General features: G+C 45.0%; 1 protein-coding gene across 1 annotated transcript in view; it reads right to left on the bottom strand.

Moving 5' to 3' along the window:
• Positions 1-14,685, bottom strand: part of SERGEF (secretion regulating guanine nucleotide exchange factor) — a 183,775-nt gene that overhangs the window by 153,032 nt on the left and 16,058 nt on the right. Inside the window, exons 6-8 of the mRNA XM_037049962.1 lie at positions 13,595-13,708; positions 11,544-11,606; positions 6,961-7,119 (exon numbers count right to left, since the gene is read on the bottom strand). Coding sequence (XP_036905857.1) covers positions 6,961-7,119; positions 11,544-11,606; positions 13,595-13,708 — 336 coding nt within the window. The remainder of the gene's footprint in view (positions 1-6,960; positions 7,120-11,543; positions 11,607-13,594; positions 13,709-14,685) is intronic.

Here is a 14,685-nt window from a genome sequence, read left to right as displayed (position 1 = left end):
GTTTTTTTTAATAAGGCAGAATTTCAGAGCTGGAATGGCCCTTAGAAATCATTATGTCCACAACCTCTATTGTCCAACTGGGAAGAAGGACACCAGAGAGTTTTGTGTCTTGTCAGAGGACAAAAAGACAGCAACAGAACCAAGTCCCAAACTCTCCACCCATTCAAATGTGACCTTGTGGTGTCTGGGCCACTTCTCTGGCTTTTGGTTACATTCTTTTTTATTCTTCTACTAAATATTTCAGTTTTTCACCCAATAAGCTTCCAGAAGGTAGTTCCAGATTTTATATCCCCTTGTAGTCTGAAGTATAGTGCTATATACCTGCAGGTGAGTATTCCACAAATACCTGCTGAAGGATCAAGAATAGCTAAGAATTACCTTCCTTATTGCTTGGAAAAGTCACTGGCAAAAGCTCAGTTAATGAGTTAGAGCATTCGGAAACACACACACAACTTGGAATCAGAGCAGCAAGCTTGGGGACAAACAAATCAGGTTCAAGTGTTAGCTCTGCCCATCTCTGTGAACCAGGGCAATGCAGTTAACCAAATGAGGGCCTTCTCTGTGAAAGCAAGGATAGTGACACCCACCCCGCCAACTTCATAGGAGAAAATGGATGTGAAAGCACTTGCTAGTGATAAAAGTGGTGTGATTAGTTTAAGTCATCCCCACTTTCTCCTCTTCTCTGGAGAGACCGTGACAAGGTCGATAGAGAACTGGACCGAGAGCCACAAGACTTGCATTCTGTCCCAGCTCCTTTTCTCACTCCCTGTGCTTCTCCCTCTCCAGTCCTCAGTTTCCCCATCTGTAAATGATGAGTCAGGCCATTTGAGCTCTAAGTTCCATTCCTGACATTCTGAGGACTCTGGGATAAAAACTAATGACTTTAATAATAAGCAAAAACTGCCCATTTCAAAATAGTTCTTTGAGCTTGGTTTGACTTTCAGCCACTGGGTTTTCAAAGTTCTAAAGCACAAACCTCATTCCAAAGCATCTGCTTTAAATAGAGCCCATGAGGTCAGAGCCTCCCTGAGCTTGGTTGAGGTTTCATGATATATGGTCCCAAAGAAGATGTTGTAATATACACTGTCACCCTATTCTGGCAGGGATCTTGGCCTCAAAACAGAAAAATCAGCATTAGGTATATTTATAAACTCGGTTCAGTATGAATCAATGGCTAGGCTTGGATTTCACTAATGCTTAGATATCAAATGCAATAAAATATTTCTTCACGGTTTCTGACACGTGAAGAAGGGAAAGTAACCCCTCCCACATATGTCATGCAATTTCCCACATTAGAGAAAAAAGAGTAAAAAATGTCTCAACTAAAGAATATAGCCAAGAACCAGGAGGACAGTGATGGGAAAGGAAAGAATTTACTGAAAAGCAGAACTGGATTCCTAGCTTAAATGCTGCCGTAAAGTCACCTTCTCTCCTCTTTGATTCAGTCTTTTTCTCTTGCAAAAAGTGAAGAAGTTTCTTATTCCATCTCTGATTCTCTGAAAGGTCTAACATTCTAGGACTTTCTCAGGTGACACTGAAGAAACCGAAGAATGTCAAGCACTCAGTATGCACTTTTTCCACCCACAGCCACCATGAGACCACAAGACTACTTTGGGATACCGCATGGCTCGGGGAAAGCGTCCAGCATCCCAAAAGCAACCGGATCCTGGATATTCTGGCCAACCCCCCTTTAAGGTTCAGATCTTGAATAAATCATTCCTCTTGAAAGTCTAATTAATCACCATCAGCCAGCACTCGGCATTTTTAAGCACTGGTCTTTCTGCACTCTCCAGGAGAGAGCTCTGAATCAACCTGGGACGGATCCAGAGACATTCCTACCCAGCCCCTCAGAGACCTTTGCCGGAAAGAGGCGCTATGGGACATCTGACCTCCAGAGGGCTCCAGAGTTTCTAAGGGACGAGGAAGCTGCTGTGCACTGAACCCACACGGGGGAGCTCAGTCCCTGCGCTGGGTGCTGGAAGTATCTCATTTAGTTCTCAGCCAGGGTCGGCAATACTCCATTTTCCTAATGAAAAAAATAAGCTCCGAGAAGTTAGGTTTATTCATTTGTCCAATATTTACTGCGCACCTACCTCGCATGTGCCAAATATTTGGCTGAGCACTGAGAATACAAGGCTGAGCAAAACAAACGCAGCGGCCCCTGTCCTCACAGAGCTCACAGTCTAGGGGAAGGGGGAGCTTGTCATGGAACACGACAAAAAAAATTGCACAAAGGACAGGTTGTAGTGGTCTGAGAAGTGAAAAGGGAAAAGTGATTAGTCCGTATGTCAAGGAAAGTCCTCCCTGAGGATGCAATGACTAGGCTGAAGCCTGAAAAAAAAAAGGTTGTAATGATGTTAAAATGAAGGAGTACAGGGATACGTGGGCCAAACAGAAAACGTCAGGTGCAAAGGCACTGCAGTGGGAAATACATGACGTGTTCCAGGGAGCAAGGAAGGCCAGAGTGGAGACCAGCTGGCGTCAGGAGCCAGCACGGGAAGCCCTGGAGCTGGAAAAGGAGGCACTGGGCAGAGCACTGAGGACTAGGTTTTTCTCACAGGAGCCATAGGAAGCTATTGGAGAGTGTCACGATGGGATGGAGAAGATATTCCAGACGAGATAAGAAAACAGACTGGAAGGGAGAGAAGTGGGTGTGGGAAGATGAGGACACCAGTCGGGGGCCACTGCAGGATCCAGGCAAGAGGCGGCAGCGGCTTGCACTATGGTGGCAACAGAGACGGGGAGAGGCGGTGCTGCCCGCAGCCACGCGGAGCTGGGATTCCAGCTTAGGCCTGTGTGACTTCAAGGCCCACATGTCTCTGCACCTTGCCATTTATTCATTCATTCGGCAACTAGTTATTGATCATCTGCTAAGTGCCAGGCCTGGCCCAGGTGCTGAGGATATAGCCATGAATAAAACAGACAATGCTGGCATGGAATTTACAGGCTGGACATTAAACACATACGAATACCAGTCGATGTACAGAGTTACACATTGGGATGGGTACCACGAAGGAACGGTAGCGTGCTCAGAGACTTTAACAAGGAAAATTACGTAAAAGGCCATGAAGCTCTTCCAAACTGTTGATAAAATAAACGAGCCACTTGCCTGCTGCTTGTAAGCAAAAGGTTTTAGAAAGCTTTGCCTGTCTGAGTTGGATATGGAGTATCACATTCCTGGCCGGCTCATGAGCCCTCGGGGAGAGGCTGGTACCTCAAGCTCTGCACAGACCTTGTTGAAATAGAAGCCTTTCTAAAAGCAAGTGCTGACTCCTTAACATACTCACGTATCCCAACCTGAGGCACCTCTCACTTATGTGTGCACATAGCATTTTACAAATGGTTGAGATCTTTCACCCAGATTCATTCGGTTGAACCTCATCGCAGAGCTATGGAGAATGCAGGCAGGTTTGAATATCCTGCTTGAGAGATGAGGAAACTGAAGCCTCGACAGATAAGGTGACTTAACCAATGTCACCAAGCTAGGAAGGCACCCAGATCTGCCATCCAGCTCTCACTAGAAGCACCTTGGGCCAGGAAATCGTGACTCTCAGATAAGGCAGCTGCAGGGCTCTGAGCCTGGATAAAGTCACCCAGGAGTCCCATGAAGTTCCCAAGAACAGTGATCAGGGACATCAAGCAGCTTGAGAAAGGTTTCTAGAATGCAACTTCCCCAGCCTGAGACACAGGTACCCTTGCCAACTTTCCCAGATTAGAACGGGTTCACCTGGACTCTTTCCAAGTGCCTCTGACTAACAGAGAAAAGTATTTTTCCATCGCAAACACTGCAGGCAGGCACCAGACTCCTGAAAGGGAAGGGCAGAAACTTAGTCCAGATTCCTATACAGACAAACCATCGGGTTTTCCTGATACCCTGTGAACCACCTAGCTGACCACTACCCCTGGGGGTGGCAGTCTTGGGCAGTGTTTCTCAATCTTGTCAAAACTAACAACATTCATTTCAGGCTGGGTATTTCTTTATTGCGAGGGATGCCCTTGCATTGTAGGATTGTTTAGCAGCATCCCTGGCCTCTACCAACTGGACAGTAATAGCACCCCCTAGTTGTGACAACCAAATATGTCTTCAGACATTGCAAATGTTCCCCAAGGTTGAGAATCACTGGTCCAGGGCCTGTGGAAAAAGGAAAGCAAATCCATTCTCTTCCTCTCATCCTAGCCCACCCCACCCCATCCCATCTTACTGGACAGATACATGGTCACAGTGCAGAAACTCTTTTTTAATCAGCATCACACACGGCCTTCCCAAAGGAGACTGGGAGCAGCCTCTGTGCTAATATGGCCTGCCGGTAGGTCCTGGGAACAATTCACCACCAGCACTTGTGAAAACTACTGGAGTCAAATAACTCCTTGTTCCACTAATGAGCTGCATCTGACCCTGTGAGCAAATCTTGTTCCCATTAACATGAGCAGCTGAGTCTGATTAAACCGGAGGCCCTGGGTGTTCCTTCTCAATGACACCGAGCCCAATCAAAGGCTTCCAGTGCTGCCAGATGGAGCACAACACCGGTAAACGAAAGGGCAGCACGCTCCCATTTACCCGCATTCAGCACAGCAACCGGGACACGCAAACATCCCAGCTCCTAGCCATTCTGAACTTGGGAGAAAGGGGGAGGTGACAAGTATATAAACAAGCGATCTGAATTAACAAGTTAATTAAACAGCTGAAACATTACCAAAAAAATCACGCTCTCAAGTGGAGGCGGAGACCTGGAGCTGAGCTCCGGTGCAGCTGGAGTGACTCAGTGTCGCATACGTGGGTTCCGACCCCCCACCCGAGGGCTGGGCTGCTGGCCCAGAGGTGGAAGCATCGGTTACAACGCTTCAAAGCCAGAATCGAAGAAGCGGCATCTTCACACCTTTCATTTAGTCAGCTACCTAACTGGGTAAAAGGTTTGCTGGCAGACTCAACCACACTCACTACCGTTTGGTAGTAAGTGTATTTCACTGCACTGCAACTCTCTGAAGACTGACTAACCATGAAACGCCTACCTGTTAATACCCAATTACTCATATGACTGCTAGTTTCTATGCTGCTTCTGTACACTGTATTTAGCTCCACTGTTGCACATCTCATACTGCAATGTACTGAAGCTCCACAACAGACCTGACCCCTAGTGGACAGTGGGCTCGCTGAGGGCAGGGTTTATATCTAGTGCAGCGATGGTACATAAACAGTCCTCCATATGTACGATGGGTGGATGGACGGGTGAATGGCCAAGTCCTCCTCCTCTACATTCTTACACTTCAGCTTGCCTATACATTCTAGTGGAAGGGCATGGCCCGTGTCTCCTCTCCTGCTTCTCCAAGGTTTATAAGGACATTGCTCAACAGGTTCCCAACAAACAAGGACTGATCTGGTTGGACTTTTGAGTCCAACCAAAAGAGACAAACTGAGGCCTTCTGATCATAAACTAGTGAGTCCAAGGAAAGAGGTCAGAAATCCTAGCTGTCTGCCCCACTTCGTGTGCATGCGAATGTGTTCTGTCTCTTAACCAGATCCAGTCAGGTGTAGGAACTGAATACCTTTGCTGCTACACAGCAGAGATCATATGGTGCCTTCTCTCACAGAGCTCGTTGTCTGCGGGAAAAGACAGACATTAACAATTACACAAATCAGCAGCGCGCATGCTCGGGGAGTCTTTTTTAAGAAAAACTTACATGGATGTTGCCCATCCTTAAGCAGTCTGAACCTTCCAGAGTCACGATTTTCCTCCCAATAAATGAACACACTTTCCTTACAGCAGCCTCTGAAGCTTTTTAAATGGAAAGTTTATTAAACACCTTTGTAATACAGGCCTCTGTTCCAAAGTGGTTGTGAATGGCTTTAAAAGACTGATTAAAAGCATCATAACTACAAATACTCCTAAGACCACGTCTGTGTGTTCCAGTGGGTAGTAGGTGTGACTTACCAAGGACAACAGAAGCTGACCTGAAAACCTACAAAAGCCAGAAAGTACTGGAATAACAGCCACCAGATATTTGGGAGCACAGAAAGCCAGGTTTGACTACTAAGCAGGCCAAGAGCAGGCATGGGGACTCATGAGAGAGGCCCTGGAATTCAGGAGGCCTTGACAAGATTACAGATCTTAAGAATCACAAATTACCTGCCTGGAAACCTCAGCATGAACCTGCAAGAGCGCTGGGAAGGCGGGAAAGAAAGGCTGTGAAGACACAGAGGACAAAGTCAGGGATAGGAAGACCAGGAAAGAACTGCCCTAAGGGAAGGGTGAGAAATAAATGAAGACTCAAGGGAAGGCAAAAATGCCGACAGCGGGCAGCATGGCAGGATAAGATGACACCTCAGGGGACAGACGGACGGACAAGGTGTCTGAGTCAGTGTTCACGGCTCATTAGGGTCAACAAACATTTTACCCGAAACACCAGGCCCGCTGTGTGTGATGCTCCTGCCTCAGTCATGAAACACAACAGCTGGCAAAAGTAGGCTTACACTTGTTCATATGGAAAATACAATAGTTAATAAAGAATAATACAAAATAAACTGTTTCGCCTACTCACAACTGTAAACCTACTTTGGCCAACCCCGGTATTTACCTTTGAAGTAGCAGTTTCTGCTGCCTTTAATTTAGACCCAGGTGAGAATGCAAACAGAGTCATCTCTTCAGCTGCGACAAGGCAGCCTCATCAACAGCCTGCACACTTTTCTGGGTGGTGCTTGCTGCAACGGGTTCCTTTTCAAAAACCTCGTGGACTCTTAGGGCCAGAAGGCAATAACCTAACCCAGTCTCTCCTTTTTGGGTGCAAGCCTGTGATTCAGAGAGGAAAAGCCGTATATCTGACTGCCTGCAGAACCAGATTCGAGGTACTCCCCTTCCCAGCCCCCAAAACTTCTCATTGGTAGAATCCAACCTACTTCATCCCGAGCATCCGTGGCTGTTTACACAGCTGCTCTTACCGACCAGTTCTCCGCTGCTTCCTTACCTGTCTGGGCCACCAGGTGTGTCCACCCACTCCAGACAGCAGTGACCTTTTCACTCTGAAAACAGTGAGCTTCTATTTCCTGGGGCATAGGAAGGAAAGCAGCCTGGGAAGCCAGCTGCCCGTGCTTGTTGCTTCCCCAAACGTACAGCTCTCCAGCATCTTAAGTAAGCAAAAAGGGAACAAAAGAGGTGAGGGCACATTAGTCCCGAATGATGGGAAAGAACACAAGTCTGAAAAACAAGTGGTTACCGAAAGTTATGTGATTTTTATGCTACAGTGCCGAGTAGACCAAGGCAAGACACAAAATTCATATATAGCATAATATTAGACTTTTTGGTTCTATAAACAGGAAACAAGGCCAAATACTCTTAGTAGTTTGTCAAGGAATAGGAATAAGTGAGTTGGTTTTTCCACTAATTCATTCGACAAATATTTATTCAACATCTACCTTGTGAAAGATATTTTTCTCTATATTCCATCTTTCTATATATTCCATATGCTTGCATTACTTCCTGTTAGGAAAATATATATTAACTTTTAAAAAATAACAGATTAAAAATATATGATTTAAGCATAAACTTTTGTTTTAATTTTTTTTCAGAGCTGACATTCAGTGTTTGTTAGTCCCGGGTGTGCCGGCGTGGCGGTTAGACATGCGTACAACTTCCTAAGTGACCCCCTCCCCCCCCCCGAGAGCCCAGCGCCCACCTGACACCACACAGTCACTACAGGGGCACTGACTGTGTTCCCAATGCTGCACTTCACATCCCGGTGACTGCGCTCGAAACTGCCAGTCTGTGTTCTTAATCCCCTCACCTTTCCACCCAGCACCCCGCCCCTGGCAACCCACCTGGCAACCATCAGTTTGTTCTCTGTATCTATGAGTCTGTTTCTGTCTTGTGTGTTTGTTTTGTGTTTTAGATTCCACACGTAAGTGAAATCATATGGGGTTTGTCTTTGTCTGACACAATTCACTTGTGAAGCTTAAACTTTTTACACGTAAGATTTCACTACATGCCCTGTCCAGCAGACACTATCTTGCGGCCACATCACGTCTGCACGGCACTTCAGCTCACTTGGACCTCGCAATGATCCTGGGATAGAGGCAGGGATGCAACTGACTGGCACTGTAATTTAACAGAAACAGAGCACATTCAGAGCCAAGTGACTGGCTTCTATTCTCGGATCTGCTAACTAGCTATTGACCTTGGACAATCGCTTCCTCTCCAAGCCTTAGTGTCACCAGCTGAAAATTAGAGGCTAGTCTAGAAGGGCAACCAATATGACTGATGACACTGGTAACGAAAGAGACAGGTGGGCGACTGGCAAACCAGCGGGCACATGCTTGTTTAAAAGGCATTCGGGTTCAAAAAAGCGTAACTGGAAACCAAAAAAATGGGGCCATGGGCCATAACTGGGCCTATGGATCTGTAATTTGTGGCTCCTTCAATGATCTCTAAGCACTTTTCCAACTCCAATATCCTAAGGTTCTATAATTTCTTCACATGTGGCTACTAAACACTGGAAATGTGGTTAGTCCAAACTGAAATGCATTATAAGACCAAAAAGCACAAAGGATTGCGAAGACTTACTAAAAATCAATCAATAAATAAACCATAGCTCGTTAATAACATTCATATTGATTACAAATTGAAATAATATTTGGGATATGTGGGGTTAAGAAAAATATATTTTTAAAAATACTTCACCTATTTCTTTTTACATTTTTTAAAGATTTTATTTATTTATTTTTAGAGAGAGGGGAAAGGAGGGAGAGAAACATCAATGTGTGGTTGCCTTTCACGTGGCCTCCACTGGGGACCTGGCGCACAACCCAGGCATGTGCCCTGACTGGGAATCAAACCAGTAACCCCTTGGCTCGCAGCCGATGTTCACGGCCGGCGCTTAATCCACTGAGCTACACCATCCAGGGCTTCTTTTTATTTTTTTGAAATGCAGCTCACATTATAATTCTACTACACAGCACACTTCTAGAATATAAATTAATCAAGGCCAGGAGATGTTAAATTACTTTAAAGATCACATGGCTAATAAGGAGTCAAGCAGGATAAGAAGCCAGGTCTTCCGCTTCCACTGTACTTTGTGACCTCCCAATAAAGCGTTATGGTACTGCTTGCCTGAGGGCAGTCTGGTATATTATCAAAAACTAATCAAATGCCAAACAATATCATTAATGGGCATTACACCAAGATACAGGGTTCAAGTCCCAGATCTGCTGCTCTGTCTCTCGGACATTGGGCACATCACTTCACATCCCAGGACTCGTTGCATCAAGTCTAAATCGAGGGAGCATAATAGGTGGAGCTTTGTTGTCACCGGGTGACCTTGCAGCACTGACATCCTGCAGTTCTGTGGTGTGTTTCATGCAAACTTCCTGGACTTCACCAGGGTGTGCAAAATATGAGGGTCCCATACAAGAAGGCAAAAGAGACCCTCAGCAAAGTCTCAACCTATTACATGGCCTGGTTAGCTACCAACATGCCATTGACCATGAGCCTGTGTCTGTAATAAGCTTCTAGTTACCTTAGTAAATCTAAACCATCTTTTTGCAAACAGGAACTGCCTTCCACATGTGGATCATACACTGTTGCAAAATTAAATTCTGGTGCAGTGCTGAACTGTTACATAATGTACAACTCAGGAGAAAGGTCTAAAAAGCACAAGGAACAAGACCCAGTGTGTCAACAGCTTGAACTCGAGCAAAAAGGGGAATATTAATGTTGACAACTTTTAACTCACATTAAAAATATCCAAAACAACTCACTTTGTGAATATACTAAAAAATCACTAGAGTGTACAATTTAAAAGGGTGAATTTTATATATGAATTACATCACAATAAAATAAAAATTCAACATGTTTTTAAAGCACCAAAATAAAAGTGCTCCACATGTAAAACAAGTAGCCTTACTAATTACATGATTTTTTTAAGGAACTGATGTTAGCAAGCAATTAAAGAATCTCTAGGTTTATATAATGACAACCATTTCAAATGAATTAAAACAGTAGAAACATCTCAGCCTCCTTTGATTCTCAGAAAAGAACGCCCTCCCCAACCCTCACCGACTGTGGGGCATGAACTAGTCGTTCCTCACCTGGGGCCTCCGGCCCTTCCTATGTAAGTGGCATTGATTTCCACTCAACTCTCAGCATACATGTATAAATCTACCTAATACAAGATTTAGGCTAAAAGTAGGTATTTCTTTTATTGGCTGTTTGAAATTCACTAAATAACAAATTATATGCAGCTCAGTTTGTAAAGTATTTAAACTCTCACATTATGTCTCTGTTATTTAGAAACAATAACAGCTATTCAGCTGGACAGCATTTCAAATTTGGTGTTGAAAAATTAATATGAATTAGTTTACATGTACTATGTACACACCTTAATTTCCACATAAAACACTACGCATGAAAGTCATTTCCCTTTGCTTAAAATGTAATGCAGCCCGGACTAGTGTAGCTCAGTTGGTGGGCGGAGTTGGGCGTCGTTCCCCAAGGCAAAAGGTCACAGATTCAATCCCTGCACAGGGCACGGGTCTGAGTGGTGGTTATGAGAGGCAACTGATTGAGGTTTCTTTCCCACACAGATGTTTACCTCTCTCTCCTTTTCTCTCCCTTCTCTCTAGATAAACAAAATCTTTTAAGAAATTTGTATTTATCTGTGTGAGAGGTCTTAACCAAAATAAATTTCCCAGAGCTACAGTCTCCAGCCTACTGGCCGGGGGAAAGCCCATCTGAGCTTTGAGAGAAACAACCTTCGGAAGAGATAACCTTTACTTTCAAGAAAATGCCACACTGTCACCAGAGTTTATGCTGTAGTGACTGGCGTGTCAAGTGTGTGGGTGGATGCACAGCTAGGCAGATACAGTACAAGAGAGAAAAAAGGTTATATAAAAGAATAGATCAAAGATATGGGCTAGAGAAATAAATAAAAATACCAAATACAATAGGGAAAACATATATAACTCAATTTAAATAGATAAATGAATACAGAGATTGGATAGAAAAATACAAAGATGAAAGATCAATAGAAATAGAAATATATAATTACATAAATAAAATAGAGGAGGTAAATATAGAAAGAGCAAACAGGGAAATAAATGGATCAGAAAGGTTAGTTTGAGATGAAACAGAAAGAACAGATAGCTAGGAAGCTCAGACAGTTTCATCAGACACTTAAATAGATTAAATGGATGAGAACATGTTACATATAAAGTTACTGTTGCTCACATGATTTGGTAATCACAATGACCCTGACAAGGAGATAGTCTCATCCTTCTTGTGCAGTTGAGAAAACAAAGTCGGAGAAGAGGAAGTAAGCCCACATGAGTGTGTACATGTACGGCCATATTTAGTCCCTAGAACTACCCACGAAGTATTTTACAGACAAGGAAATGGTCTCGGGAGGGTGCAGTGAGTAGTCGTCTGAGACCACACAAGGGGCGACACCTGAACTGTGCCTCCAAAGCCTGCGCCCCGCCCTCTGCATCCTGTATCACCACCTGGAGAAGGGACACAGAACTGCCAGTGGCATGTTAACCTGAGAGAGCTGGTACCCACCTGTCAGTGAAGCCGAGTGCGCGGAGCCAGCAGCAACACATATTGCTTTAGAATTCTCTAGGCCTACAAGAAAAAATTCTTTAGAAATTACACTATACCAGAGCAAATTGGGCAGAGAAGGGACTCCGGCAGCACCAGCCGAGAAGAGGGCTAACGTGGTTACCTACCAGGGGCTTGAACAAGCAAGTAAATATAGCGAGGATAAAGGAGCTCACTATCAGAGAGGAGAGGAAAGGTACAGGTATGAAAAGGCGGAAGGCTAGCATCAGCCATGTGATATTGGATTGCAACTGGAGAAATCAGCGTAGACTCACGGTTTCTCATAGGACAGATAGACACATAGGTGTGTGTGTATATAAATATGCATATTCCCTAGCTCTGTCCACAGACAGTGCCTACAAAAACATTATCTCATACATTCAGCTGCTATAACACGCAGACACTGAAATACACAGCCAGGCTCCCTAACAACATACAGGCAGAACTAGCTGCCTTCCATCTCCAAACCCAGTCCCTTCTTCCCTTAATTACACTGCCCTCACTGACAAGGTATAATCCCAGTCAGCTCGGGTAGACGTCGTGGTCACCTGGTCTAGAGAAATTCGGTCATTCTGTAACACTTTTTTCCAACATGTCTGCTTATTTAAATAGTGTGTTAATAAAATTCCCCTCCGCCTTAAAGCATCCTGTGGAATGAGAAAGGAAGAAGGCAGATGTTTCTGCCACATTCCCCAGAGAGAAAGCGCCGGGCCCCTAGCAGCCAGGTGAGGAGGGACACCCAGGGTTCCAGCTCCGGGACCTAGGGTGTCGAGGTGAGATGACAGAACGAAAAATGAAAGACTTTGGGTGGGCTGGGATGGGAGTAAAAGACAAAAAACTGTACTTGAACAACAATTAAATACATTCAAAAAATAAAAATGAAAGACTTTGAGGGCAGGCAGTTGATGAAAACTCCCCTCATTCAATTCTGAATCTAAGCTATGCCCTGAGCAGATCTCAAGCAGGTTGTTCAAATCAAATCAAATCAAAACACTTCTAAATTCCTTCTAGTTACAGTTCTGTGCTAAAATAGAAAACAGACACAGTTCCTGCCCTGAAAAAACTCAGACTCTTTGGCGTGTGGGAAAATGTATAAACAACTCATAATAACACGATATACTGTGCTACTCACCCGTGTGAGAAAATGCACCAGAGGCGAGAGGAGGGAAGAGTGTTCGCAGAGAAAGCCGCACCTGAGCCAGGCCCTAAAAGATGATCAGGATTTTCCCAGGGGAACAAGAAGGAAAAGGCAGAGGTAACAGTGTGCCCACAGGCACGGAGGAGTGAGAGAGCAGGGTATGCCCAGTGGGCAGTGACTATCTCGGTGAGGCAGGAAAAAACATAGGTGTTTTCACTGTCACATGAAGTGGACTGCCTGTCTAGCACCCAGTGCCCCCTCCCCCTCTGAGAGTGCCCTCCCCGACTCAAGCCCTGGGCTGCAGGGCAGCTAAAAGATCATCCACTGCCTGCCCGCAATGTCTTTCCTTTTTCGTTCTGCCATCTCACCTCGCCGCCCTAGGTCCCGGAGCTGGAACCCTGGGTGTGCCTCCTCACCCGGCCGCCAGGGGTGAGGGGCCCAGCGCTTTCTCTCTGGGGAATGTGGCAGAAACATCTGCCTTTTCCCTTTCATTCCACAGGATGATTTAAGGTGGAGGGGCATTTTATTAATACACTAGTTAATTAAGCAGACATGTCAGAAAAAAGTGTTACAGAATGACTGAATTTCTCTAGACCAGGTGACCACGATGTCTACCCTGCAGCCCAGAGGAAGGGGAGGGCTAGCAGGACTAGGAAAAATCAGAATGATTCCAATGTCTTGTACATCGCTCCCACTGTGGCTTACCCTTCCCTTTCCCCACCCCTGACCCGACTTTCTACCACCCTCAAAAATCCTGCCTCTCTTCTGAGCTCCCGGAGAACAGTTAGAGGTTTGCTATAAAGGTTTCATCACAGCCAACCATCAGGGTCACAAACTGGGCCTTATAAAGTCTGGCCTATATAAAGGGCCTTACCTGTCACTCTGCTGGGTTCCTTTGCTGTCAAAAACAGTGGGAGAGTCTGCCCAGGGCACAACCGTCGTCCAGAAGATGCCAAACCGGTTCCCCACTGGAACACAATGCCACTCACTTCCCGATTGAGCAGGAGGAAGAAAGAAGAAAATGTGTATTTGGATAAGACCAGATGGGTCTTTGAACCTCACTGCTGTGGGAGATTCCCAATTCAGTCCCCACCAACACCTGTATTACGGAGAAGCTCCGCACTTTGAGGGCCCTGTGACTGGTCACAGGGTTCAGCACCAAGCCAATTGCAAATCCAGTCTTTAGAGCAACCTGGGACCACCAGAGAAAACTCCAACATAGCAAAACTCCCTCCAAAAAGTGCCAGGACAATCCCGCACTGTCAAACTCCTGATGATGACACCGTGTTCATGACTGACCTGAAAAGGTCACTCAGACTCTAGACGGAGCAGGAAAGAACCTAGAAGATGATCAAGTCCATTCCTGACATTTATTTACTGGATGAGAAAACTGAACCCCTGAAGAGGGGGTGTGATTTGGCATATAAGGAACTAGTGGTAGAGAAAACGCTAGATCTCAGCTCTCCTAATACCTAATGCGGTGCTCTTTCTACTACACCGAGATGAATTCAAAGATTCCTCTGCTAAATAAATGTATGAGTGCAAGATAGCTTCTTAATAAATAGCCACTACTTCAGAGGCATGGGCTTTTATTTCCCTGTCCACTGAATCTAACTCATGTACCCACGTTCTACACCTCATACAAATGCATACATGAAATTTTACATATTTGGCCTACAGTCAGACATGTGTACTGGGATCCATCACCCAAAAGCAACATCAAGGTTGCTTCTGGAAAGGTTGCTTTCCATCAAGCTTGTTCCTCTGGAAATACCCTATGACCTATGGTCCTTAAGGTGTAAACAGACAAGCCTGCTTTGTGAAATGTAAGTGATGATGACCAAGCACAATGTAAGCAAAGCATGGTGTTGAAATACAACAAAAGTTAACATGTTTTTAACAAATCAATTGCAAGGGGGAAAAAGATGGGAAAAGGAATTTATAGACTAAAAGTAACTTGATATA

This window comes from Sturnira hondurensis, unplaced genomic scaffold (genome assembly GCF_014824575.4).
Source record: "Sturnira hondurensis isolate 20B ecotype Veracruz unplaced genomic scaffold, ASM1482457v3 Scaffold0006505, whole genome shotgun sequence".
NCBI lineage: Eukaryota > Metazoa > Chordata > Mammalia > Chiroptera > Phyllostomidae > Sturnira > Sturnira hondurensis.
Note: the sequence above shows the minus strand (reverse complement) of the source record. Positions and strands in the feature narration are given on the sequence as shown.